The 27503-nt window shown below is 38.0% G+C and overlaps 1 protein-coding gene across 2 annotated transcripts in view; it reads left to right on the top strand.

The window, feature by feature from the left end:
- Positions 1-27503, top strand: part of LOC122792927 (spectrin beta chain, non-erythrocytic 1-like) — a 1986067-nt gene that overhangs the window by 1083871 nt on the left and 874693 nt on the right. For both annotated transcript variants that reach the window (XM_044060498.1, XM_044060499.1), the window contains one exon: positions 3162-3313. In XM_044060498.1, coding sequence (XP_043916433.1) covers positions 3162-3313 — 152 coding nt within the window. The remainder of the gene's footprint in view (positions 1-3161; positions 3314-27503) is intronic.

The following is a 27503-nucleotide window of genomic DNA, read 5'->3' as shown; positions in this document are numbered from 1 at the left end:
AGAACACTACCACTACACAAGTCAGCCAAACAAGCATCACATGCAGCAGCACACATCTGCAAGAGTAAATCTCTCACCTTTCTTAGGCTTATTCTAACCCTAACCCACAAACGCTTGTACACGCACACACTTACATCGCAATGCAGAAATTCTTGGTATATCCAAAATTCTGCACTAAAAACCCAACCCCACATTTACTTTACCTCACACACTCTTGATATTCCTCCTTTTGCCATTTCTCTACTTGATAAAGAGCTTCTGAATGAATTTCACAAGAGCTTCACTCTGTTGCTGAATTAATGATTCAAAAGAATGAAGTATACTCATGTTTTTGAAGAAACAGGATTAAATATTTTGTGGGCAATTTTAGTGCCAAAATTTCAGTTTAGGACTTTATTAGAAAGTTCATTGTAAGTCTGAAGCTTCCCACCACAAGAATGCCAATTTCACTACTGGTGCAGGTGGTGACTGCAACTCACTGAGAAATCCAGGATGCCTGGAGCTTCTAAAGTAGAAGAATATCAGTACATTTGGAAATGGCTTATAGATTCATATACAAGTCTTTACTCTCCCATCTCAAATGTGCTTAAAGGATATTCTGTATCCCAGGAAATGAGATCGTCAAATGTCTTTCGGCTTAATAACCTACTTATTCAGGCAGAGGAGTACAAGGGAAAGGTGAAGGGGGCAGCTTCCCCAGGAGCTAGGTGTTATGGAGCGTGTTTGGCAGATGCCAAGGGGGCAGTAGTGTAGTGCCGGCATTCAGAAATGAATGCTGATACTTTATTGGTGTTCATGGCTGAAACCCTTTGTATGTAGTGTTAGAAATGTGGCCACTTGTATTAGTAGAAAGTGGTTTACTACAGTTTCAGTACAGAAGAGTTTTATTGGTCCTTGACTTAAAGTTGAAGGGGTGCCAGACAGAGGAACTACCCAGAGCACCAGCTAGGGTTCTGTACTCAGGAATAGACTTGAGAACAGTCTCTAACAACTGTGGCATAAAAATGCAACTCGGTATGGCACTTGAAAGGAAAATTCAGCTAAGTCCATTACATCTGTTAGGGATACTTTCCTCTCAAAGTGGAAGCTTAGGTGCACCCGTTCATTCTTTTCATCCTGACGAGTTGCCTCGTAGGTGGGAAAGTAAACAAACAAGCCTGTTGGGTTGTAAGTACTAAAGTGAGCTTGATGTCTCTTCTGCTTTAATGTATGACTAGCGAAGGAGTTACCAAAAACCCGTGGTTAAGAGTGTGCTAATATCTCTTCCATATTAGCTAGATGCATTACTTTGGCAACAGTACTTCATAGTGGATTATTAGTATTATGTTAACTTATATTTAAGTGGCTGCACACTATATTTCTCAAAAAATGCATCCTTTCTTCCTTCCTTCCTTTCTTTTAGCATTAACAACATATGATATGGTAACCATATGAAATTCCGAGACTGAATAACAAAAGTGGATTTAAAGATATTAAGTCCTCAAAATATTCCCATTTCTCTGAGGTATGTTGATCTCAGAATTGGTATACAAGTTTGTGGGGCAAAAATCAACTTTATAAAAAGAAAAGTGGTGTTCTTTGTTCCCCTGTGTTTTTAATTTTTTCACCATTCTAGGGCTTGCTGTTATGAATCTCAACATTTCAATAGAAAGCCTTAGGATGTAGGTTGTATCATACTCTATATTATACAAAACATGATTTTATTTCTAACTTGTCTGTGGAGCATTTCTCCTCAGGCCTCCACTGCAACAAGGAAATAAGTACTTCCCAGCTGTTTACCTAGTCAGCAGTGTTTACATGTGTTTGTGCTTGCATTTCGTAGTTCGTTTGTTTGTGTCTTTCGGCTTTTCCCGGTTAGGGGTCGCCACAGCAGAACTCCGGTCTGCTAATAATTGGTAGTGGATTTTTACATACCGGGTTACCAGCCCTGATGCACAACCTTCAACAAAGGCACACCCCATTCACATATGCCTCCACACAGAAGACGCTCTAGCTGAGAATCGAACGGGACAACGTCTTGCTGGAGGCGACAATGCTACTGCAGCACCACCACCGCAGTTGCATTTTGTAGTTTGTTAAAGAAGGAAATATCTGTGGTCATTTTAGTCCTGCTGTATTAATGGATCACTGTGCCTTAGTGAACACTTCTTTGTTTCCTGACTGTTAACTGTTATTCCTGGCTTTCCCAAAACCTGTAGCACTATGCAGTAGGTGCTTGTATGTGATACTTTGCGCTTTGATTCTGATACTTTTTTTTCTGGGATTTGTTCCCTGTTTGCTTACACTGGGATAAAGTATTCTGAATTATTATCCTGTAAAATCTTTGGCCTAAGTTCAGAAACAAAAGCTCAAAGCTACATTTTTGCATTCTATTTATCTTTATACACCAGACAGTGTGGACCACATTGTAAAGTAATAACGTGTTAAGAAAGATTAACATCAGGATCACACACTTAGCATGGTGAGAAAGTTGTAATGACATTCTTGCCTCTGTACCTGAAGGACTCATTCCAGGTAATGAGCACTTAAGTGTGAGAACAACTAAGAGAGGTGTTGAGTCCTTTATCATACACGTTTATAGCACTATTCTTGTTGAAAGTGCACTAAAAATAATTGCAGTCCATGAAACCTCTGCTCTGCATGCAGAGCCAGTAATTTATTTATTTATGTATTGTGACTGGATTGTCAGGGTAAGCAGATTAACTATTGAGTGGAGAAAACTGCTGGGACTGCTCAGGTCCTGTGCAAATTTCTGTTTTATTTAAAATTTGGCAGCTGGGTTAAGTGTTAGTGGAAGCTGAGTGATCATTTTAGCCGAAAATAATACTTGCAGGAGAATCTGGCAAGGTAGCTAAAACCATTATGAATATATTTCTTGGTTACTACACCTTCTGAAGATGTACTGCAGTAGCAGATAAGCACAAGGATTAGATAATTTTGCAGTTATTTAAAGTAAATACAAATCTGATTTATTTTGTGCTGGAACATCAGATATTATATTTTTCTTCTATTTAGACATTTCATGCTTTCTGTTAATACTTGTGTTCTATAACACTGAGTTGAATAAATTGTCTCCCACTTTGAGTGAGTATGTGAAAGGTTTAAGGTCACAAACAAGAAGAATGTTTAGTTTCGTAACGTTTATTTTTTGGTGTTTTCAGATGAGCGTGAGGCTGTACAGAAGAAGACATTTACAAAGTGGGTCAACTCTCACCTGGCAAGAGTAACATGCAGAATTTCAGACTTGTACACCGACTTGAGAGATGGCAGAATGCTCATTCGATTGCTGGAAGTGTTGTCAGGAGAGCAGCTGGTAAGTTCTTCTGTTTAGTCTTCAGAGAATAGTTAGTGCAAATAGCTATGTAGGAAAATTATCTGCCATTGCTGTTTGCATGATCATTGCAGTTCTGTACTTACATCTGCTAAATTTTCACACGGTTTAAGTGTCCCCCTCCCCCCCAGTCAGCATCCTTCACATCTTTTTGACACAGTAACGGTAGCTGCAGTACATGACAATGTGCAAGAAACACAGCTTTTAAAGAAGGCAGTGTGGTTTTGCAGTCTATGTTGATTAGATGTGGTTCGCGTTATGGGCTTCTTGTGAAAAGAAAGTGAATCCCATTTAGACTGAAACACAATTATTGAAAGGAATTCATATTGCAATACAAAGCACATATTTTTGTAGAAGCAGAGTCTCCTTCAGAACCCCCAAATTGTATTTGATGCAGTGTGCCCTGCATCTTGAGTAAAGAGGACTTCCCTTGCACCAGGCTCTCAGTGGAAATGTCTTTCAAATCCATGCAAAGTAATGACAGTTGTTCACATGTTGCTTCAAATGGACACCCCACTGCCATATGAAATTTCACACGATCCTTTTTCACATTTTATGTCACTAGTTAGCTTGTTTCTGCCTCCATTTTTTCCATGTCCTTCCTCACTCATTCTTATTTTCCTTTGTAAAACTTTAATAATTTATTAAGTGTGAAATATTGTGTAAATGAAACCTTGGAGCCAGTTTGACAACATGTTTGCTGTTATTTACAAACTATATTTCATTATTTTTATTTATAACACTTTTTGTATTGTACTTGTTTAATCGTGTTGATAATCTCTAGAAGTAGCTAGTCAAGCAACGATGACGCCTAGACCCACACTAGGTTGATGCAGGATGCTGTAGACAAGACTCACAGAGATCTGCCGACTCTGTATGGATGACAGAAAACAGCCGCCCCATCTGCCTGTGATTGATTGTCTTCCTGAGCTGCTGTTCTGTGCAGGCAGGCATCTTATCCGTCTCGTATCGCAACAGTGGCAGTGTCATTTTGGTGATGTTTCAGGATGCAGTCTCAAAATGACAAACCTGGCTCATAGTCATTCCTATGGGTGGAAAGTACCCTCTCTGTTATTGCCATTCCTGCTAAATTACAGTCATCACTTTTTCTTATATTAGAGATTATTCTTTAACATGATTTGGTCTTTGGTTTTAAGAGTATTCACCTTTCTCTTTATTAGCCATACTTACCTTTATCACATTGGACTGTGGGCATGCCTTAAGGCCGATGCAAAAGGTAAAGGTTTGCCATCCACATATTAAGAGTTAACTCTAAAAGTTGGTGTGAGCCTTATGTCTCAGGCTTATGCATATCTACCAGTGTTATGTACTTTGTGTGAAGTAACATGTGTACAGCAGGTCTTCAAACATGTTTTCATTGCAGTGCAGAGGTATTCCTTTGAAATTAAGTAAAAGACTCCACACCATCATTAAAGGTTTCTGTAAGGTTTCAGGGGAACTTTATGCAGCACAGTTCCTCCTCCTTACATTTTGTATGCTGAGTACTATAACATAAATTGGTGATGGTTCTGTTGTGTTTTTATGGTAATCAGAATGATTCTTACTGCTGTTTGTTTACTGACCAAATTCTGCCACATGTGGATGATACAGGATATAGTGATATAGGATAAGTTTTCTGTAAGCTACCTCCATATTGGAGGGAGTGTTTTTGTGTACAGAACAGTAGTAAACTGCCCTTGAGATTGAAACTGAAATTTAATAAGTGTGAGAATGAGTCACCTGTGTTATGCAGTGTTGATAAACTGGTTGTTTGCTACATGTATGACTTGGTAAGTTTCCTGAATTGCTATATTGTTTTCCAAGTGGCATTCGCCTAGAGGGTAGAAACACAGCTTAAGAAAAGACTTGAAGACAACATAATTTAACATACTTGATTCCAGAATCCGTATATTTTGCCTTTCTGTGGTAAATTGTTACCTCTTAGTACAAGGAAAAAGAGAGGCCTCTGCAACTGACATGTGGTTTCTAGGGCAAGAAACATGATTAAACAGAGGGAGCCTCCCTCTCAAGCAAAAACCTATTCAAATAACTTCAGACATTTTCTGTATTGGTTCTGTAACTAGGGGTTCTAGTTTGATTGTCTCTGTTAGGACTGAATACTTTTTAGCACATCTGTTAAGTTACAATGAATATGTTACAGCATGTTTCTTAGTTTTTGTGCTAAAAACGTCAGAATTGCTTGTTATTAGGTATGGAAATCTGTAGTACTATGATCATATGTAGTTAACTTTCCTTCTTTTCCTTTGCATGCATTAACCTGCTATGCAAATGAGTCCACCATTTGATTGTATGCCGTTGACAAAACTTTTCAACAGTATTGTGTACAGAGGGTGGTGGTATAAACTGTGGCATTGCACTGTCATACCGTCAGCGGTTGTAACAGCTGTGGCTGCAGTGCCCCTCCCCCCAACTAGTAAATATATTCCTCGCCATTCTGCTCTGAGAAACATACCATGGGTGAGACAAACTGTGCAGATGGAAAATTCCTACCAACAGTGAAGTCATGTATAGTGTAGGAAAACCTGGCTGCCACCACACAACTCCTTGTCTCATTTACACTCCTATGCCCTAGCTTTGTGAATGCCTGCAGGGTCCATCCGAATATGGCTCAATGGCCACTACTCTCTCAATTATTCAGCATTTCCTTTCCCACATTATATTACAATACTTCTTGGTCCCTTACCACACTTTATTTACATGTACATTTCTCAGAAATTCTTCCCATCTTCTAACTAAACTTTCAAGGTTTTTCTTTTTGTGCCATACTGCTAAATCTCTGTCTCTTACCACAGTTTAATTATATATGTTTTTCTCTCTACATCTTTTTCCACCTTCTACTTACACTGTCAAGATTTTGAACTACTGCTGATATTGTTTTCCTGTACCTGTTTACTATGTATTGTTTATGCATTCATTGTGTGCTTTCTTTTCCTTATATGTCTGTTCTTTCTACATAAATCTCTTTATCCTACCATATTTGTACTTGACTGTTGACGCTTAGCTATTTTTTCAAAAAATCTCATTAATAGACATTGTAGTTAAGGTTTCATTTCTCGGTTTTATAATTCTTATATTATATCCCTGTAAGTGTTTAGAAAAATAATTTTCACTGTTTTGTTATTGTTATCTGTCTTATTTCTTTTCTTTTTTGAAAATTGGCACAGTCTGTTAATCCTAACCCAATCAGCCAAACATAAGTAATGTAATGGAGTTTCTGTATCTGTTTACCTTTGACCATGGTCATAACTGAAATGGGTTCCTGGACCACGCCACCTATCTAGTTAAATAAAACCCATGAGCAAATAAGTTAAACATGATGGCTGGATGACACAACAGCCAAAGCTGGTTTTCTGTGGAAGCAAGGCCCCACATACTCTGTATGCAGGTAGCTGTATCCTTTGCACCTGTTACTTAATACAATGTACTCTGTGGTTGCTATGTTTTGAGGGTGGAACCCCTTTTCAGGTTCCACATTCCCCTGTTGGTCAGTAAAGGTATTTTGCCTTTGTGAATGTGATTGAGTGCCCTACTGTTGTAAGTAGATATGGCCTGCACACTGTCGAAGTAAGAAGCCCTTACCCATTCAAGTCGTAAGTGCTGCTTGGTTTGTCTGCACCTCAAAGGTATTCTTTACTGTCTATTGATTCTTTCTTAGTGTGTCAGTCACAGAGGACACTGTGAAGCAGTTTAATGCCTTTTTGGTTCATCATTATTTAGTAAGTAATGAGGTGTGGTTAAGTGAGACAGCAGCTCTCCCTTTACCATAGTCAAGTCAGTTGGGGTTAAACATCATCCTAAAATTACACAAGATATGTCACCAATTTGAAAACCCACCCAAACCTGCACAAACATTGTGAGGTTAGTAAATCCAACAGTAGCCAATTTTTAAAAGAAAATTCACACATAGGCCTTGGTCATGTACTTAGGTGTATTTTTATAGCCTTTAGTAGACTGCTTAGTAGATCCCTTAAAGCTATGAACTGGGCCTGCTGGGAAGAAATTACAGCGTCAAAGAGTACATTCCAAGTGCCTTGTTAAGTATTTACTTATATGCAAGCACAGTTATTAGAGCGATTATTACAAGAAGGTTTGAACTTAGGAAATATTTATAGGTTCATAGGTTTATAGGAGATTACTAGGCTAATGTCTTAAGAGCCCTTACAAGCCTAGCCAATATAATCTGATTTTACTCAGTATATGGCCCCTAGGGGCAAGAACATGGCACAAATTTGTGCCAGTGCCTACGGTATCTTACAGATTACCCTGACATAGGTGCTACCCCAAGTGTGAATTTGCGATTCCCCATCTAGAGATCCAAATTACATTTAAAGAGGGCCAGGGAAGATCTCTGCTTAATGTGAATAGGGAGCCTGTTCCAAAGAAGGGACAATCTCTAACATACATATCTATGTCTTCAGCATGTTTTGTTTGAGTTGCTGACTAAGTTTAGATCCCCAGATTGGGTGCCCCTTGTACTGTTTGACTTGTGGATGTGTAGCATGTCCATCAGGGCTGGATTAGTGAGTGTCTTGTACAGATTACCCTTTAGTATCAGTAGCAGACTGAGTAAAGGGGTAGAGGTATTTGGGTATCCACATAGGACATGTTGTTTACACCCTGTATTTTCTTTGTGAGGAACCTCTGAGGTCGCTCCAGCTGTTGTAAGTGCCTCATCGGTTACATGACAATTGGCACACTGTACTCGGTTATTGGTGTAATGAGGGCTGAGTACAGTGGGACTATAATTTCCTTGGATCTGGATATTATACCTTTACTTATAAGTTGTGCCACATAGAAGGACCTCACTAAATTACAAGGAGTAATTTGAAGCACAGCTCTTACAGTTTGCTTTGCAATGGTTGAGCAAACAACAGTCATAATAAAAGTATTGATTTAACAAAGACACATTCAGATATCACATTTATTACTGTGGAGGCTACATCCACTATCTATGGACACAGAGGTAAATATTGGGTTATAGTATACTGATGTGTGCAAAATGACTAATTTCTCCTTTGTTTTATGTATGTATGCATGTGTTTATAATTTTGTTCATTCTTGTGTTGTAGCCTGCATTTTTCTTGCTGCACAGTTGAAGTTCCATGATTCACAGCACCCTGCATCAAGCTGCCATGCTGAAGTGCATGTACGGAACTATAAGTTTTGGGGGGGGGGTTCTTGCCCATGTTAAAAAAAAAAAAAAATAGTACAATGTGGACATGGCTACATGTAAGAGACAGTCAACAATCCATGTCGGCAGATGACATGAAGTGCAGGTATATGTGTGTGACGTGAAATAAACAACACATTGTGCACTTCCATTACTATAGGGTATGTTCACAGCTGGTAATATTTGTCATGTCATTCGAATAGTTGCTTTGAAGGGCTGTCCACCTCTTACAGACAGATGCCATGCTGGTTTTTGCCATAGTCATATATGTACTTCAACAAGAAGTCATATCTGGTTGCCTAAATCACGGGGTTTACTCAAATGGCTGGTAGTGTTTAGTCACCAGAGTGAAGACTATGTCATCAAATACAGTCACCTGTGGATAAACCTGCATTGTGCACACTCGATTTTGTCTTTGTTTTGTCTTTTGTCATTCAGTGGTATTTAAAGAATAACTGTGTTTTTTTCAAAAATGTCACTGTATGCAGGAGCTTTACATGAGAAGATTGTAGTAGATGGTCCATGCCTTACAATATCTCTATAAAGAGAATATGCAGACTGGAGAAGTTGTTGCTTTTTCTTTTTTTTTCTGTTTTGTTTTGGTGCAAGATGTAGCCTGTAGTAAATTTGTCAGCTTTGTGTGTTTTATAAAGTTAGGTGTGATTATATGGCTTTTGTCTCCATATTTAGTAGTGGTGTAGTTTGAGCAGTAGGAGTTTACATACCTCCTTTCATGAGTGGCAAACACTGTTGGTGCAAGTCCTTGCTCATGTAATGTTAAATGTAACATCTTGAAATGCAGACGATCTGGTTTCGGTCTCACCCTGTAGCACAGCAGTCTGCTCTGTGGGCAGTTTTTGTTAAAGAATGAGTTCTGTAGTGCACTGGGTATTGCTTCTGCTTCCTGTGCAGGAGGTCCAGAGTGTGCCATCCTTCAGGTGACACATTAAGTCAAGGTCCCATCTGCTTGGGTGGATATAAGTGATCCCATGACATGTGTTGAAAAGAGTGGGGAAAGTTCCTTGACAATTTCTTCTAGTAGTATAAGTACCACCTAGGGTCTCCCGTGAAAAGAGATTACTCTCCTGGTAGGACTCACCCTGCCAACAGTGTGATTAAAAAAATAAATAAATGTCTTTAGATGAACTCCTACAATGGGGTAGAAATTAACTTTGCTGCTGTATAGTGCTTGGTTCTGTAGATTAGTTTTTAACTTGTATGCCATCTGTTTGAAGCCTGCGTAGGTTTTTGCCAGGTCCTCCTACATCAGTCTTCCATATTACGCATTAGCGTTGTGTGAGTGTGTGTATCTTGCAACATCCTGACACTCCATCCAGGATTAGTTTCTCTGCCTTGTGCCCATATAGTGCTGGCTAGGGTCCAACTTTCCTGCAACCTTGAGATGGATTAAGCAGGTGATTGGAGCATGAATCTATCACTGAATTGTTTTAACAGTGGCATAGTGTAGATGTCCAGGCTTCCTGCAGAGATAGGCTGTCATGTTATGGTTGGTAGTAAACCTTTCCACAGTGTGTTGTTTTGGACAGTAGATGTGAAGTGCCCCTTTTGTGAAGAAGAGCATTGCAACATCATCTTCTGCATAAATTTCAAATTTCCACTCCAAGAAAATTATCCATGCTCCTGGATGTCCATGTAAATTATCTGTTAAGGAAATGTATAGCAGGAAGAGTCACAGTCCCTAGCAATTCCTTTTACAGCAAGACTGTTGTCTGTTGTCAAAGTTGAGGGAGGAAAGTGGTAAAACCTATGAGAGACAGTGGCTAGGAGGTTGTCCTCTTCAAATGTAAGAATGCTAGTGATCACCATAGGAAGTCTTCCTGTAGGAGGTGCAAAGGCCCAACTCAGGCTACCCACTGCAACCATGATAGGCATTAGCACTATTCAGCCCTAGCTGGCAGTGTCATGGAACCTGGTCTGTCGGTCATGACTTCAGCTGACTCTTGTTAAACCCTTTTCTTCAGGTTTGGCAACCAGTGTTTGACTGTCAGATAGACTGGTACAGTTTCATGCATCACTTTTGCTAACATTACCGGTCTTGGCAGTCTGTCGTCAAGAGCTGACACATCCCTGCTTCAGAGAGATTGGAGTTAGTTTGTGGATTTCAAGTCACTAATGAACAGTCTACTTTGTTGTGCAACCAATTGATGAGGGACCACTCACTGTAAAACACTTTTTAGGTGCCCTCTTCGTCAAATCTGCAGTTGTGTCGAAAGCATGCAACTATGTAGTATGGGAACAGATATTTTTACATAATTCTAATAATTTCCTTGTTCTGTGATTGTATGACCTTTGAGTAAGTATATTTATTTTTGGGGGGTATAGGGGTATGGGAGATCTTGCCCCTTGGAAAAATAATGTTAATTTTGTGTGCGTATGATGTAATCTTTTGTTTTAAACTTGCGATTATGATGCGTTGTATTAGCTGTTATGAAGGGCTTTCAATGAGGTGAGTCACTTGACTGTTTTTTGGAGAGTGATATCTGATGGAACTATACAACCAGATGGACTAGATCTACCTGCTGTACTAATTAACATCAGAGACTGATGCTGACTTGCATCAGTGTCCAGTTTTGGACTGTCCTCCTCTGCACATCTAATGACAGTCCCACAACTGACACTTGGGGATGTAATCTGGAGTATAGTCACAGACCCTCCCTTGGTTTCAGATATTTTCCTGGTTTCTCTGTGGCTCGCACAAGTCTTGAGTAATGTATATATTCATTTAAACACACATATATTATATTCTCCGACCCCCCCCCCTCGCCTTCTCCTGCATTTTTGCAAGAAGATTCATCATCTAAGCAACCATTAAGATTTTTAATATGTGCACTTAAATCTATCTAAGGAATTGGTGCCTTAGCTATCCTACTAAAATTCATATTATATTCAGTGGTCTGTAGTCGTAAATAGTCCTTTCGGCTAGCCTGGATGAAGATGAGATTGAAGGATTTGCATGCCTCCAAAAGAAAATATATCATGACCTTCCACTGTTTTATAGTTAGTAAAAAAAAAAAATCAAAACAATTGAAGGAGTAGTTTAAAATCATTTAAGTAGATAGCTTCCAGCCATGAGTTTTTTTTTTTTTTTTTTTAGTCATCTTTATTGAATTATCACTTGTGACATACCCGATCATACATTTATATAAATGAAAACAAACCATTTTTTTCTACAAGAAACATCATTGGTAAACTGCCATGTATGATATAGACAATCTTACATTTATATAAATGAAAATAAATCATAGCGGCACAATCTCAGTTGAAAACATTATGCCTTACAAACTTTGCCAACGCATTACATCACTTTTATTATATCCAGTCATTGTCAGTCAACCATTACATAGCTCATTTGGATCCTGCCTTCTTTTAAACATCGTTCCTCCTCTGCATGTCGTGGTCCCACATTTCCCATTTTTCCCTGTGTAATTTAATCCTGCCCTTTTTTAAAGATCCCAGTTCCAGTTGTTTTATCTCTGTTCCTTGAAAACAAACCATATTGATATATTCTCAGTTGCAAACATTTAACATCACATTTAGTCTTCTGTAGAGTTACTGTCAAGCCATCATTACACAACTCACTCAATTACTGCCTTCCCTTAAACCTCATTCCTCCTCCAAAACATTATTGTGCATGTTTTGTTCCCACAGTTCCCTTTTTATTTTCTTTGTAGTTTGTAATTTGCTCCTACCCTTTTCTAAACATCCCTCTTCAGTTTTTTAATCTCTGTTACTCTATTCAATATTTCTAGTACAGTTGGTTTAGATTTTGATTTCTGTTTTCTAGTAATTACTTTTTTTGGCAGCCACTAAAATTAAACTCAGCAATGTCTTATATGCTGAAGTTAAATACAGACAGTAACTGACAAGCTGTGAGCAGCCCCCCCTCACTTTACTTGTACTAGTAGGTAATCAAAGCACTACATGCACACACACACACACACACACACACACACACACACACACACACACACACACACACACACACACACACACACACACACAGTTTCCCAACTGTCTAAGCAATAATTCTTTCCAAGTTAATCTTCAAAAATGGCTCATTTCTTCCTCTAAAATCATAACTGGTGTACTGTAGCTCTCAGTTCAGGAGCCCTTATTCTTCTCAGACTTCATTAATAACTTACTTACAGTGCAATCAAATGTTAATATTCTGCTGTGGACTGCTCACACCCTCCTAAGGCAGCAGTTTGCTGGTGTGTTACTACAAAATAGGAGTGGAAGCTGACTTTGCAGAAATTATTCCTTGGTTCCAAAGTATATCATATAGTCATAAATGTTACAAAGGTAAAATACATACTCATAAGGACCAACAGCTGTTTAGTAAAATACACAGTGATTGGATTGTAAAATAACGTCATGATTCCATGATTACAGTGTGTATGTGTTGAGATTATAGTTGAACTGCATTATGTCCTTTAAACCACATACTGATGACCAAAGTAACCTTGAAATAGAGATAAACATGGCCTAGGTAGGCGTCAGCACTTCTGTGCCCTGAAGCACATATAAGGATACAGGTGCACTCACCACAGAACCATGGGCTGTTTATATTTGCATCAGTTTCTGCTTATAACCTACTAGTTGTACCAGTTCTGCATGTCCCAGTGAAGGAATTTGTAGGTTTTATAACACTGACACCAAAAATGGAATACTACTTCATTATACACAGTCAGGCAAAGTACTTGCCTGTTAAAGAGTAAGCTGGCAAATGGCTTTGTAATTTGATAATCACCTCAGATACATAAGTACTGTATCCCAAAACAGCTGTAACTTATCTTCAAGGAAAAAACTGTATTATATATATATATATATATATATATATATATATCAAAGAACTGCAGTACTGTAACAAAAACATTCTTCACTCATCTCATCCAGCGCCACATGCAAAAGCAGCACAGACGTCAACTGCTTTTAAATTAAAGATTACGCAGTACCTGAGAGAAAGGGTATACTCTACTTGCAGATATCCTCCACTATTAATATTGAAACTGCAGATGTACAGTACGTGCATAGCCATCTCACCCCTTCACATTGTACAAATGTAAATTTTATACTATTTAGTGTGCAAGAAATTAACTACAAAATCAGTTGCACCTTACTAATTAATCACACTGTACTAGTTAATTGCTCACAAGCTCAGTTTGAATGTATGTTCTGGAGTGTGCATTACATGCGTCATCATGAAATAGTGTACTATATAGCACACATTTATAAAAGAATGAACATAGGCCAAAGACTACGCACGTATCAGCTCTGATCAGCTGTGTTTACAAATTGCTGATTATTGATACAGAGAGAAATATTTACTTATGTATGTCTGTAATTTTAAACACACACCTAACAGAACTTGCCTCATACGCAAATTTCTGTCAACATTCAGAAAAAAAATTAACAGTCATACCTCTTCAAAGAAGCCCAAGGCTCCTACATCCAAAAGTTTCGTACCACCTATCCAACTTTCAAACTCTCTGCTCTCTCCTCAATTTTTCAAGTTAAAGAAACATTACTGTTACTGTAAGTACTAATTAAACTACTGTGGATGATGCACACAGTATTTTTTTTTTTTTTTGGAGGCGGGCTTTTTCATTAGCTTTGTAATAGCTTGCTTAGTGCTTGCTTGCTGTATCATCTCTCTACTTATGTTTTATGTATTAACTGTGAATTACCTCAATTTGGCTGTGTCTGAAAATGGTCAAGTTTTGATCAGTGCAGGCATTAGTGGAAAAGGAGATCTTAATGCAGTGTAGTTTGGTTGTGGGTGGACTGGATACTTTGAGTAGTAAGGGAGTAATATCTCAGGTTATAAAACAAGATGTATTTCAATTACTTCTGAGGCTGAAGGTGAATGTTTTAATATGAAGATAAGCTTTGACTGGAACCCAGTTGACTCAGGATTATCTAGTGACCAACTTGGCATAGGGGAGCCAGAGAACAAGGTTAGGAATAAGTGGCTGATGAAAAAACATCCATTGGGAGGAAGACAATCTGGCAGTTGCACTACCATGTTCAAGTTCCAGTTTATGGTCTTGAACCCAAGCATTTTGCAAACAAAATAGATTTAAACAGTAACAACAAAAAATAAACAGATTCAACAGTGAAATATAAAAGTCAGGATTAGTGGTAAAAATGAAAGCTAATTTAAAACAAATAACAAACATAGTTAATTGGATAACAGCAAAAATGGCCATTGAAACAACCAAGAATAAAGATCAGATGTATTCTAGGTCAAATAAGTAGGCTATCAAGGAACTCTTGAATCCACTCACCATTGGAGGCTCTCTCAGTTAGTTAGGTTGGAGGTTTTATTGATAGCAAGTCATAGACACACTGCAAACAGTGAGTAGTGACCAATACAACTAAAGAAACTCAAATATTTAAAGCAGATTTTTCCTCACAAGAAGAAACCAGACATTAGGGTCCAGAAAAAAGGAGGAAGGAGTAGCCCTAATATATAAAGACTCCTTAACAATAAGTATACATCCAATACCAGTCCCCATTGTCGGTTCTCTAGAAATCTTAATGACATCCTTCCATATAAACCCTAAAAAACAATTATGTATTGTCACCATCTATATTCCCCCCGGTCAAAACATTCCACATTTAGAAGACTTCCTAGAATGGAGTAATCACACTATCCCAAATGAAACCATCATTCTAGGGGATACTAACATCAACTGGCATAACCTCATCTCCAAATCTCCTAACACCAGCATAAATCTCCATAGCTTCACACAACTCATCTCTGAGCCTACACAGGCATTAAACACCCGAGCTGAAGCTGTATTAGATTGGATCCTAGTGTCCCACCCCCACTACTACTCCAGTAACGGTACCCTCCCTAACACCCTAAATGACCACCTACCTGATTATACCCACAGAACCCATGTACACATCCCTAAAACTCACACATATAAATCAGTCAGGAACCTTTCCCATTTTAACAAAGAAACAATCATAACTACCCTCCAGACTCACATCTGGTCCTCATTAAAATCACTGCCCTTAGATGAGGCTGTTCAATACTTTTAACAGCACCTTTCTGGACATACTAAATAGCCTAGCACCCCTTTGTAATAAACACTCAAAACCGAACCTCTTATCTCCCACCCAGCATGGTTTCCACCCAGGCCATAGTACTATTTCTGCCCTTCCCTCCTTTACTGACACAGTGGACAAAGCTCTTGACGCTGGCTTATCTACTTCTGTACTCCTGCTAGACCTCTCAAAAGCTTTCAACACTGTTTCCTACCGAAAGCTTTTGCAACACCTACAGAAACTTTGATGCTCCCAAACTGCAATAATCTGTTTTTCTTTTATCTATACAACAGACAACAAGCGGTGAGATGGTAAAACCAACTTATCTAATTTTTTGGTCAACAACACAGGTGTGCCATAAGGATCCATATTAGGACCACTGCTTTTTAATATTTTAATTAATGATCTTCACAAAGCCTCCCAGGACAGCATACTAATTCAGTATGCAGATGATTCAGCTATCATCTCATCCTCTCATGATTTCACCAAGCTCCAGAAAATAACCCAAAAAGCTTTCTCCTCTATAGAAAACTGGCTGAATGACTCTCAATTAATGCTTAACCCAAACAAAACCAAACTGTTACTGTTCTGATCAAAACCTCCAACTACAGAATTCAAAATTCTCTCCCATAACAAAACAAGACCCATTTCAAACTAGGCAAATTATACCGACACAAACTATACCTCGTTAATCAAACAAGGAACAAACTAGCAAACACTTTGCTTATTCCATCCCTTATGTATGGCAGCCCAGTTTTCATCAACCTCCATGCATCACTTAGTAACAAGCTACAACAATGCTGCTGTAAAATACCAAACTTTGCATCAAACTTATCTAACCGCTCACACCACTGTACTGCTCTCTCATATCTTTCCTGGCTACAATTCCACCACTACCTCCAATTTATGCAACTCTCTGTAGCACATAAATTAATTTTTCAACCTGATAGCTGCCCAACTGTCCAATCCATCTTACACACATACACCCCTACTCGATCCCTCTGCTCTTCTGAAAAAACTCTATTAAGTGTAGCCAACCCAGCAAGAGAGCAGGACATTGCCTATATTCCTACAACATATCCAAACTATGGAATACCCTCCCCTCCTCCATTATCTAACTGGACTCCCCTAAGCCCTTCAAAACTGCACTAAAATCCTACTTGTTACAAAATTCAGGCTGTACTTGCAAGATACAATGTAAACCCCCTTAATTGCATAACCCACTAACCAATAACCCTACCCTGTAACATCTGTCATTTCTTTCTACTTTTGTGACTAAAAGATCTTATTACCTACCCATCACAATGTAACTAACTTTCTGCTATGTAGTTTAACTGTAATGTGAGGCTTGTAGACTAATGTGTAAACCTGTTGCATTTAAGTAAGTTTACTATGTAGCTTCTAACTGTATTAAGGCTTGGAAATCAATTTATAACAATCTGCTGCAATTTTGTACTATTTTTGTTTGTTTTATGTCTTTAAAACTGGGGTGCCTATCTCCCAGAGCTGTAATTAAACTGTAACAAGTTTGTTGTTTGTTAATTGTGGAGCTTTTCTCCCCGGGCCTCCACTGAAAATGGATCATGTGCCCAGTGGACTTTCCCGGTCAACAAATGCCAATAAATAATAAATAAATAAATAAATTATTCATTCCTCACACTTTCACAATTAGTCAAAGCAAACTTTAACATGAGTCTGACAATTCAAAATTCTGAAAATCAGAGTTGCAGAAGCATACAGTTTTTTCCCCTACTTATCAATCATCTTCCCATCCTTATCAGAAAGAGTAGGATTGGAATTAACTAAATGTTTGGCTGCAGTAGGATTAACTAAAGCTATAATTGTTGGGTCACGTTTGGGAAATGTATATAAAAACTTAAAAGGAAGAGGAACTTTATATATCCTATCTGCCTTTTTAGGCATATCTGGCTGACTGTCAGGAAAATTGCAGGAAGTAACACATACTTCTTCCAAAGCTGACAAAAATGGAGGAATTAGTGAATGTTCTGAAAATCCTTCTGAAACAGCTGATGTTATTTTCTGAGTGACTGAGGAACCTCAGCATTCTCCCACTAAAAATACTGGCACATTCTGAGAATAGTCTCAGAGAAAGAGACCCCCCCCCCCCACCCAAAGGGGAGAATCATAAACTGAGCTCTCCTTGAATTTGAGTCAGAAATCTGAAAAAAACACGTATCTGTCCCTTCATCATCCTGTCCAGATACTGAGTCTTGAATCTCTTCAGGAAAAGAGATATCCGTCTTTCTTTCTTTTTTTTTTTAAACAAGAAACATCTTTATTAAATTCTCACATATGCAGTTATATACATGAAACAGCCCATACTGACATATTCTCAGTTGCAAACATTATACATCACTTATAATCTATCCAGTCACTGACAGTCAAACATTACATAGCTCATTAAATTCCTGCCTTCCTTTAAATGTTATTCTTCCCCAAAACATTATTCTGCATGTATTGCTCCCAGATTTCCCATTTCTGTCTGTAATTTGCTCCTACCCTTTTCTAAAGATCCCACTACCAGTTATTTTATCTGTTTATATATTCACTAAAGCTGGTTTAGATGTTGATTTCCATTTTCTAGTAATTGTTTTTTGGCAGTCACCAGAATTAAATTCAACAAGGCCTTACTATGTCTACGCAATTCCAATTCTGTATCACAGCTCAAAAAAAAATCATTTCCTTAGTTGCACCAGTTTGCTCAGTATTTCTGATAGAGTAGTCTACAGGGAAGTTTTAAAGTCTGCCAACTCAGTATACTCCCAAAAATATGTTCCCAATTACCTCTTTCTTCCCCATCACACTTCCAACATTTGCAATCTACCTGAGGAAAGCTTCTTTGGAGTCTACTTTGGGTATAAAAACACCTATGCAAACACTTCTAAGCAAAGGTCCTAAATCTTCTAGATTTTATTTCATATGTGGGAGCCATACATGTATACCCTGTTGTTTCTTTGTGACTTGCTTATCCAGTCTCTCTTCTGAATCCTTTCTTACCTGCTGTGATTGATTCCAATAGTTATCGTGCAATATTTTATATGCCCTACCAATTATTCCTTTAACAGAAGCTTCTGGTGTAGAATGTACCAACAATTCTAGCAGTGCTGGTCTTTCACGTAGGATTACCCTATTTCTTTCTCTTTGCCTGTATTCGGATATCAATCCTTGATAGGGAGGGCAGTCTGTAACCTACAGTACAGACCTCTTCCCATTCTATTACCTTTCTATTTCTACTTATATGATCCCAATACCTTGGTTCCTTTGCTAGTTTTCTCCAGTAAATTCCATCCCCCTCTAGTGTGTTCTCTGTACTCCTAATTGCAGTTATCCCTATCTGCAGAATCTCCTTTCTCCATCCTTGTGTTGACTTGGTTCTTAGAGTACTTTCTGCTACTTTATGAATATAATATTCTGTATGGTTATTGTTATTCTCCTTAAGGATCTACATCCAAAATCCCAGTCTCTCATTTCTTGTGCTTCCCCCCTGTTTCATCATCATCCATTTTCACTTTGAATTATAGCTTTATGCTTGTACTGTATATAGGAGCCTCAGTTGTGTAGCTGTGAAATATGATTTCAAACCAGGTAATCCCAGACCATCTTGTTATGTTGGAAGGATCAATTTATCCTACTTGACTGTTGCCCTCTTCCCCTCCCAGATAAAATCCCTCAAATCTTTATTAATTGCTATTCACAACTTCTCCTCTTTTTGATAAAAATATGCTTGACCTGTGTGTAAAGCTAAAGGGACTAAGAATATTTTTACTGCTTATATCTTACTAGCCATAGCCATAAAACAGAGCTTCCAAATTCTCAGTTTTTATATTATTGTTTGTTTAGACTCTTTCTTAGCTGCCATAACAGAATCATTTTTAATCCATACTCCTCTAAGTACTCCCATTTTATCATGTCCCCATAAACATGGATTTTGCTGTACCAATTCATGAGTGGGTGCAAAATTTACTGCTATTGCTTTTGTTTTAGCTTCATTCATTTTGTATCCTGAAAAGATTTGAAGCTGTCTCAGAATGTTCTGCAACACTGAAATGTCCTTTTCTGGTTTTATCAGGTATAAAATAATATAATATGCAAATAGAGCCATTGACTACCATACCAATTATATCCTTGAATTTCTGGGTTCATTATTTTCTTTGCCAATGGTTATAAATATAATAAAAATAACAAAATGAAAAGCAGACACCCCTGCCTGGTTCCCTTGTTCAAACAGGAATTATCAGAGATGAACCCACCCACTTGAATTTTCGCCTCTGATCCCTCATATAGCCCCCTAATCAACCATATAATTTTATTAGGAAATGCAAATGCTTCCATTGCACTGCTCATAAAGTCCCAGCTTACTTTGTCAAATGCTTTCTCTGCATCAGGACCCACCAACAACAGTGGTACTTTCTTACATTCTGCTTCCCTCTGGATTGTCAGTGTTCTGTTAATGTCAACTGTTTGCCTCCCCTTCACAGAACCACATTGATCTATATCTTTCAATGTTGGCATCACTGTTGCCATTATTTTAGTCATTATAGACATAGGCATTTGATAGTCATGGTTTAGTATTGAAATGGGCCTGTGTAAAGCTGAATCCGATGGGTCTCTACTGTTTCTAGGTATTACAGCTACGACCACTTTCTTCCAGGATAGTGGTACTTCTCCTCCTCTTAAAATACTGTTAAACAAAACTTTCCAGATCTTTATCAGTTTTCCCTCCTAGCTTCCAGACTTCCACAGGAATACCATCTATTCCTGGGGATTTACCTGTGGATTGGTTATACTTCACCATTTGTATCTCATTTCCTCCTATCCTAAGTGTTAGCAGTTGAGCCTCATCTACTTCTAACCTTGCCATATTGAATTCTTCCGTAAACATTTCCATTTGTACCTTTTGTTGGTTTCCATATTGCATTGCTTTATACAGAATTTTATAGAATTTCCAAAATGTCTCCAATACCTCTACAGGATTTATTGTTATCTTCCTTGTTATAGGCTCCCTAAGCTTGGTGACAGTCCTTTCTACTTTCTGTTGCTTGAGTCGTGTTAAAAGTTTGTATGCTCTAGGGTTATTATCAAAAAACAGTTGCTTAACAGCAGTCTTTCTAAACTCATGCATATTATCAAAGTAATCCCTTATTTTCTGTTTAGCATTATGCAGTGCAGTTGCTCCTCTTCTTGTTCTGTAAGATTCACCCTATTCTGCAATACTTTTCAGTCCCTCTAAATAATTCTTGTTACTTCCTTCCTTTCTTTTATTTCCACCCTATTTTTAAACTCCACTTTAATTTTATCCCACTGATTAGCTGTAGTTTCAGAAAAAAAGTTCTGTCCTTTCCTGAATAATTTACACTACCCATTCCTTAAATTCCTCTCTTTTCAACAGGTAAGTGGGAAAAAGCTAGTGTGTCATTTTTATTTCATTACCCTGTGTTTTTATTTTAATTATTATTAGTGTGTGATCTCAAGTAGTTATTGGGTGTGTATCAAGACTTTCAATTACATACACATGTTCCTGTGAAATGTAAATTCTGCCTAGCCTAGCCCAGTCTTTGTATCTTGGAGAATAATATGTAAATTTGCTCTGAATTCCTAGTACTGAATTCACATCTTCCATGCCAAGTGTTTTCATATTTTATTTAAAAAATCTACCCTCCTTTGTTATGTTTTCCCTTCTGGGCCTCTCAGACACATCTTCACTGCTGAAAATCAAGTTTCGGTCTTGCATGTAAGTAATATTCCTTGCTGAAAGCTGATTATTTATCCCAGAATTTTCCTAAGCTCCATTATAGCAGTTTTAGGAGGAATATAAAAACATGCCAGTGTAATCCTTCTCCCTTGCTAGTAAGTAGCCCCTTAGTAAGGGAGGGTGGCATAATGGTTAAGGTGGTTACCTTGCATGCACAATGTGCAGGGTTTGATTCTCACATGGGATAAATGGCTAGTCTTAAAATTGCCCACAAGGGCAATTAGCCTAGTAGCAATCTATGAACCTATGAACCTATCCCAGTGTAATCCTCCTCCCTTGCTAGTAAGTAGCCCCTTAGTAATACAAATCTACCATTATTATCTCTTTTATCCTCCTCTATCACTATTGGAGCTCTTCTTGCCATTAATAAAAGTACTCCTGTTTTCCTTTGTCCCAGGTATTATGCTGAATAAACACCCTGAAAAACTATCAAATTCACATGTTAAGTTCTTTTCAAGTATGTCTCCTGTAGCATAGGTATTTGCACTCTACATTTTTTAATATAATTCACTACTCTTTCATTTTTGTATGCATCTGTGAAACCATTGACATTTACAGAAAGCATGATTGTGTTAGAAAGTTATTGCTCCAAGCTTTTTTGTTAAATGTTCCAGCTTCTGTGTTACACGCATACACTGTTTGGCAGGTTGATCTTGTATATAGTTATTTCTTATCATATCCATTTGTGCCTATGTCGCATCTTACAAAACTTTTTGTTTTATTGAAAGCCCACAAACAGAAAAACAAACACACCCCAATACCCACTCTAAAACCTATTAACTTAATACTAACATACAAAACTACATCTTCAATAGAAACAAATGTCCCAAACTGACAGCCACAAGTGCAGACTTGAGTTAACCTAAAACAAAGGTTTATCCATGCTAAGATGTATGGTACAACCTGTACTTCTTCTAAGTGCTGTCTAGTTTTGTCTTATCTTTCTAGCTCTTGCAGCTGGAAGAACACTTGAATGCTGACAGAAAACATTATCTCGTAAACATTTTCCCTTTATCAGATTATCTCCACAGAGACATGAGGATGAGCTACAGGGTTGCTACTACACATACATTTATTTGCTAGAAAAAAGCTGTATAATATTCAATGTTCTTTTTCATTTAGATTTACTAGATCAAGCTAAGGACCTTGATCCAGTCATTCCCCTATGCAAGAATGGAAAAAAGTACATCATTTTTTTATTTTGTCATATTCTTTTGACCAGACTTTTCTTATTTTTTTGTCTGCATTTCTTAAAACTGAACAAGGAAAAAAGAGAAAAGTGTGAAAGAAAAAAAAATATAAAAAACAGGAGCACCAGTTTACATTAGTATGCCCATTACAATTAAAGATAACTGTGAAAATTTTATAGCATGCAAAGAAAATCACGCACTGCAAAAATATTACTGTCAAGAAAAAAATGTTTTACTTACAGTTAACTTTCTCCCTTCGCTTCCCCTCTCCTAAGTATTTTCCAAATATTAATAATATGAAGTAGGGCATCTGCTGAAGAGTTCCCCACAAGTTTAACAAAATCCAAAACAGTCCAATATTTCCAGATTTTTTACAAATATAATTATTGCTCTGTAACCTCACACATATCAGTTTCCAAGTTACTGGTTTTATTCTTGTTCATCTCCATCTCCATCTCCCAAATCCAGTCTTTGTTTCATTTCCAACCTACTCTTGATTCTTCTAGTTAGCTCTTGTGCTTTTTTACTTCTCTCAAGCATTTTCTGTTGAAACATTGGAAAAGGTTTCACTGGCACAATCTCTCTGTGGTCTTTATTACCAGAAGAACAAGAAGCAGAATCTCCTTTTGTTTCACAGCTCACTTTTTTTGTTGGATACACTTTTGTATTTCCTCCCTGGCATGTACTGCATCAAAAATTATTTTGTCCCTCCAGGAAAGAATATTTTGAAGATAGCTATGTATGGCACTTTGAATGTCACTCCTGCTTCTTGACATTACCTGAATAGTGGAATACATTTACTCCTCTTCTGACTGGTACAGTAAGTAATCATTCTCTACAAACAGTGTACTGTCTTCCACATTTAGTACTTTGTCCTACTGCCACAGTTTTGTCAGAGTTAACTCCTTCTCTTGGTAGGATTGCAAGTTTACTGTTAAAGGTCTAGGTTGCTTTCTCGTGGCCATGTTTGGGGCATACACACAATGTGCCCTTTCAATTAACAACTCCTCCTGTGGAATACAAGTCCAGTTGCTTATTTGTGCTTTCATAAAATTAATACAGTCTGTTACTTTCAAATTCTCTGGTAGAGTGAAAATCTCAGATTTTTCCTACATGCTCTGTCCTCTAATTCTGTTATTTTTTTAAACATCTCCTTTTAAGCAGTCTTGTATTCAGCCAGCCTGTTCTTCATGTTGACCTCTGATTTTTGCAGTTTTATCACCTCACCTAAATATCTGTTTAAAGCTTCTTCCATTTTTTACAGCCTTTTGTTATTTGAGTTGATATACTCTATCAGTGGTTCATTTATTTTAATCAAGTCTGTGTGCAGTTGGCTTATACTTTCTTCTAGATGACTGGAAGTAATGTCTGGAGCTTGCACTTCATTTTGCTGAACAGCTGCAGTATTTTTCCCAGTCTGTGTTTTTTCCTCATGTTTTGTAGCTGATTTCCTTTCATGTCCTCTATATTTCTTTTTTTCCTGGAATCTAGGCAGTACACTTACTAGCCAGTTACTGAAATTTTCCCAGAAATATAAGTCCACTGGCTTTCTCTGCTGAGTTCTATTGTCACACTGGGAGAGCTAGAATTAAGATGTCACTCAATTTGCAGCCATCTTGGAAGTCCCCCAAGAGAGCAAGACTGTTGATAGTGTTTGTGTGGACTGCATCATCTTGTGGTAGATTAAAAAGGGAAGTCCGGGTAAAAGTTCTGTGAATATTATTAAATACTTCATGGTGGAACCTGGTAAGATTGAGAGGTGCCTTATACAAGTGTGGTTTAGTAGGATGACAAAAAATAATTTAGAACAAAAGTGGAATGGTGTTCACTTAGGGAATCTGGGAGAATATGGACTGAACAGTAATTGTCTGGATGTGAGACTAGGATCCAATCAAGGGTAGAGCCGGTAGTTTTGGTTTTGTTAAAATGAGTAAGAGTGGATATTAGCTGTGTAAAGTTGAAGAGGTTTATAGTAGCAAAGAGATGATCTGAAATAATAGTTTGCCAGTCAGTGTTGACATCACTTAGTAATTTTGTTTCATAGGGTATATTATGGAAAGTCCAGTAGAGCATATCTTACAGCATTGGGATATTATTTCCTGGAGGGATCTAGAGAGCTATAATACATCATTTTTATGACTGTTTAATTTCAACATATAAATAATGAATTCTGTTTTATGGAATTTGGTGGTATAATGGGAGAGGATATAAGAGTTAGGCAGTCAAGATATAGAATGTCCATGCCCCTAGCTTTTTTATATTCTGCGAAGTCATAAGATATTGTATAACCCGTGGGAGAATCTCAGAGTTTATATGCGAGGTTTCAGCCAAGTCTCAGTAAAAATAATAATATCAGGAGAATATCTGGGCAATCCAAGAATTAAATTCTGTTCTTCTGTTTACCTAACTGTAGGTATTTTAAGGAGGCTACCCCATGAAGGAACAAGGCACAAATCCCAGAAAAGGAATGTTCTGGGTCTCTAGAGCTAACAGCCCTAGAGAGACCAAGCACAGAGACTGCATCAACTTACCCTATGTAAGCAGGTTGTGCAGATATGAAGGATCCATATCATGTGGGGCTGAGTAAACTAGGACAAGAACTTTATATATGGTTCATTATCTGATTGAGAGACAGTCCAAGCCATGCAGAACAAGTCTTGTATAATGGTGCATAGAGACCTAAGTAGCTAGCTTGGATGAAGAATTTTGCACAAGTTGTAAATGATCAGGCTCAAAATGTAGCAGACTCAAGTATAGAAAGGTACATAAGCTTCTGATGGTCGAGTCAAAGTGTAGCAACCCTAGTTATAGAAAGTTACAGTCAGTGTCTGATGATTTTCTAAACACCTTTATTGAATTATCACTTGTGGCACATTTACATTTACATAAAAGTAATGAGACTGTATTAAGTTAAAATGAAACATTATGCTTCACATTTATTGCTATATATCGTATAACCTAAGCAGCATTACAGAAATTATTCAATTCATGCCCCTTTTTTTAAACAAGAAACAGCTGTATTAAACCATTGCTTATAACATAAACAATCAAACATTTATACAAGTGAATGCAAACCACACCGACACAATCCTAGTTGCAAGCAGTTTACATCACAAACCATACTGACACACTCCTAGTTGCAAACATTATTAATCACTTATAATCTAATCTACCCAGTCGTTTTCAGTCAGACATTACATAGCTCATTTTAGTATCTGATAATTGAGTTCAAAATCTAGCAACCCTAGGTATAGGATGTTACAGTATGCTTTTGATGATTGATTTCAGAATCTGGCAATCCTAGATATAGGAAGATACAGTGAGCTTCTGGCAAACCTAGGTGTAGGAAGTTACAGTAAGCTTCTGATGATCAAATTCAAAATTTGGCAACCCTAGGTATAGGAAGTCACAGTAAGCTTCTGATGATTGATTTCAGAATCTGGCAGCCCTAGTTATAGGAAGTTACAGTAAGCTTCTGATGATCAAGTTTAAGATGAAATTAAAGTAAGTTTCTAATGATAACATTCAAAATCCTAGCAACCCTGGTATAGGAAGTTACAGCAAACTTCTGACGGTCGGATTCAGAATCTGACAACCTTAGCTGCAGGGAGTTATTGTAGGCCAGTCAAGAGGACACTATGTCAAGAAGCACAGTAGGTAGATCCAAGGGCCCAGTGAGGTGCTTGATGAGGATAGTTTTCTTAAGTTGGAAGCATAACAATTTAACAGCTGCTGAAATGTGGTCCTCTAATGTCACTGTAGCTTCAATAATTGCCCAGCAGTCATGATTTAATACAGAAATTAGTTTCTCCGTATATAATATGAGGAGGTAGAACTTGCAAATACAAGTCCCTCCCTCAGTGTGATGTGTGGTTATGGCAACCATCTTAGGGGTGTTGAGCTTTAGCTGATTTTTAACCATCCCAAGAGTAGATATATTTGAGGTCACTGACAAAATGGTTGATAACATCCATAATCTCCTGAAAAATGGATGGTTAAAGCCACATGTCATCAACTTAGTAATGGCACTGAAAATCTCTCTTTTGGATTGGATCTCTCAATGAAAGCATGTATATGGCAAATAGTATTGGATTGACTATGGAAACCGGAGGAACACTGCAATCCTGAGAGTATGTAGGAGAGGAGTTAACCCCAGAAACTACTCTTCGCATTCATGTTCTGGATGGTTAGGAGATGAAACAGTAAAATACAATACTAATGGTGCCACAGTGATGTTCTAGAATCAAGTGAGCCACCATGTTGAATGCACTTGACAGCTCAAGCAGGACCAGAACAGAGTAATACGCTTTTTCCCCAAACCATACGCTGATAGTTAGAGACCCTAGTGAGTTATGCCTCAGTGCTATTTCTGTCCTAACAACTGGACTTGAAAGGACCCAGCCCTGTGGCCTAGGAAGATGAAAGTCCTGACCATGTCCCAGGTTACCTGTGTTTAGTTAATGACACAGACTTCTGAGGGACTGGGCAGAGAAAGATGGGCTTCATAAGTCAGTGCTGGCTTGCACATTCTGGGGGAGGAAATGAGGTGGTCTGGCTTGCTACACTTACTTGGGGTAGGCAGTCGAGCATGGAAGAGGCTAGTCAAGCTCATAGTGCTAACAGTGTATGTGCAGCACTGAGCAGGGGCGAAATAGGTGAGCATGAGAATGTACATGCCAGTCTTCTAGCATGGCAGCTATTGTGAGGTAAAGAGCTGCTTGGTGAGACAGAAAGGTAAGGCTTTTGTACAGGAACTGCAAGCTGGTCTTCTCTCTACTACCTGACTCTCACCACTAGGGGAATAAATGAACTGATTGGGTTTGCCTGGCAGGAAAGAATGGACTTGTAAGACTGCTGTCTAGCCCAGGGGTGCCAGGGACCTGTACCCACATAATGGGTACAGGTAGGGGACCCGTAAGGACAAGGTTATGGAGGGGCTTG

Source organism: Protopterus annectens, chromosome 2.part0 (assembly GCF_019279795.1).
Source record: "Protopterus annectens isolate FY-2018-M chromosome 2.part0, PAN1.0, whole genome shotgun sequence".
In the NCBI taxonomy this organism is placed as follows: domain Eukaryota; kingdom Metazoa; phylum Chordata; order Ceratodontiformes; family Protopteridae; genus Protopterus; species Protopterus annectens.
The sequence above is the reverse complement of the archived record's forward strand: the minus strand, read 5'-3'. Positions and strand labels throughout refer to the sequence as shown.